General features: G+C 46.8%; 1 protein-coding gene across 1 annotated transcript in view; it reads right to left on the bottom strand.

Moving 5' to 3' along the window:
- The window catches only part of napba (N-ethylmaleimide-sensitive factor attachment protein, beta a), a 10765-nt gene extending 9797 nt beyond the window's left edge, over window positions 1–968 (bottom strand). The window contains exon 1 of the mRNA XM_008429062.2: window positions 770–968. Coding sequence (XP_008427284.1) covers window positions 770–867 — 98 coding nt within the window. The 5' untranslated portion in view covers window positions 868–968. The remainder of the gene's footprint in view (window positions 1–769) is intronic.
- Between the last annotated feature and the right edge of the window lie 591 nt (window positions 969–1559).

Below are 1559 nucleotides of genomic sequence, written 5' to 3'. Positions count from 1 at the left end.
CCCGGCCCGACGCTGATGTTCCGCTAGTGGTTTGATTCAAACAATTCTGCTGTAATTCTGGTCGTGAACTCCTTGTTCTTTATTTAGCTCCATCTGACTGACTTTATATCAGTTTGTCACATAAAATCAAAATAAAATACACTGAAGTGTGTGGTTGTTATGTGACACACTGAGTCTAAATTATTTTATTTCCAAGACATTTTTGAAAAATAAAGGAATCAAATCAGTTTTAAACAAGAGGATACTCTTAATTTTATGCCAGCCGTCTCTCCTATAAAATAAAGGTATTCCTAGGAAATCTTAAGAACCCTCAGAAAGCTGAAAATCAATAATCGTGATTGTCAATCGTTATCCATTTGATGAGCTCATGCTTAATTCACTTCCTTCTGTCGCAAACATCCGCCCCTCCCGCTCCCGTCCTTAAACACAAACCAAAAAGAGAACCATCTTCCTCCTCTTCCTCCTCCTCCGCGGCTCCCTGCATCCTCAGCTCGGCCTCACGCTCCATCCCGGCCCGCTCTCCTCCACATGACACCATCCGCATTAAGCTATTATCAAAACCACGGGACTGCAGAGTTATCCCCTCCCAAACACACATAAACACACTGCTACTAAACGAACTTAATATGCTCAGGTTATCTAAATATATTTGTAACGAAGATCTTATTAAAATGAACGGAGGGCCCCTCTGTGCACAAAGCCCCCCTCCCCCCTCCCCCTCTCTCGCCCAAAATGAGACGCTAGTAAACATATGGGGAGCTTCCTTTACCCGAACATCCCTCCCAGGAACGAGCCCGACGCTTTGACCTTCTTGTCGGCCTCGGCCATCAGCTGCATGGCCTCCTTCTCTTTGCCGGTGTTGTCCATGGCTCGGTGGGTCTGAAAGCGGGCCGATGTTCCGCAGTGGGGAGAGAAAACGTCTCGACTGGTGCTGATGCTGAAGGAGGCTGGCGCTCTTCTTCAGCGGGAAGAGACACCGAGCTTAGTATGACTCAATGGCACTGCCTACAGGAAGAAACAGCAATTGCAACAGGCTAAGGCAAGAAAATTATTCACGGGGACTTTAAAATGTTACTCTTAGTACAATGCCTTGCAAAAGTATTTTCACTTTTGACCCTTTACATAAAAAAATTGAGTTAAAACAGCAAATTTCAGTCTATTTCATTATGATTTTTTAAAAATCATTGTGAAGGAAAATAATAGCCTACATGCCAAGGGATTTCCCCCCTTAAAAAATAACAATTGATTATATTTTTATACTCCTTTTATACTGTCCTCGGCTGCCACCTTATCGTGGTGGAGGGGTTTGCGTGTCCCAATGATCCTAGGAGCTATGCTGTCTGGGGCTTTATGCCCCTGGTAGGGTCACCCAAGGCAGACAGGTCCTAGGTGAGGAACCAGACAAAGCGCAGCCCGAAGACCCCTTATGATGGACAACAACCTTGGATCTAGCGTTCCCTCACCCGGACGCGGGTCACCGGGGTCCTACTCTGGAGCCAGGCCTAGAGGTGGGGCACGATGGCGAGCGCCTGGTGGCCGGGCTTTTACCCACGGAGCCC

The sequence above is a fragment of the Poecilia reticulata genome, linkage group LG15, assembly GCF_000633615.1.
Source record: "Poecilia reticulata strain Guanapo linkage group LG15, Guppy_female_1.0+MT, whole genome shotgun sequence".
Taxonomy (NCBI): Eukaryota; Metazoa; Chordata; class Actinopteri; order Cyprinodontiformes; family Poeciliidae; genus Poecilia; species Poecilia reticulata.
Note: the sequence above shows the minus strand (reverse complement) of the source record. Positions and strands in the feature narration are given on the sequence as shown.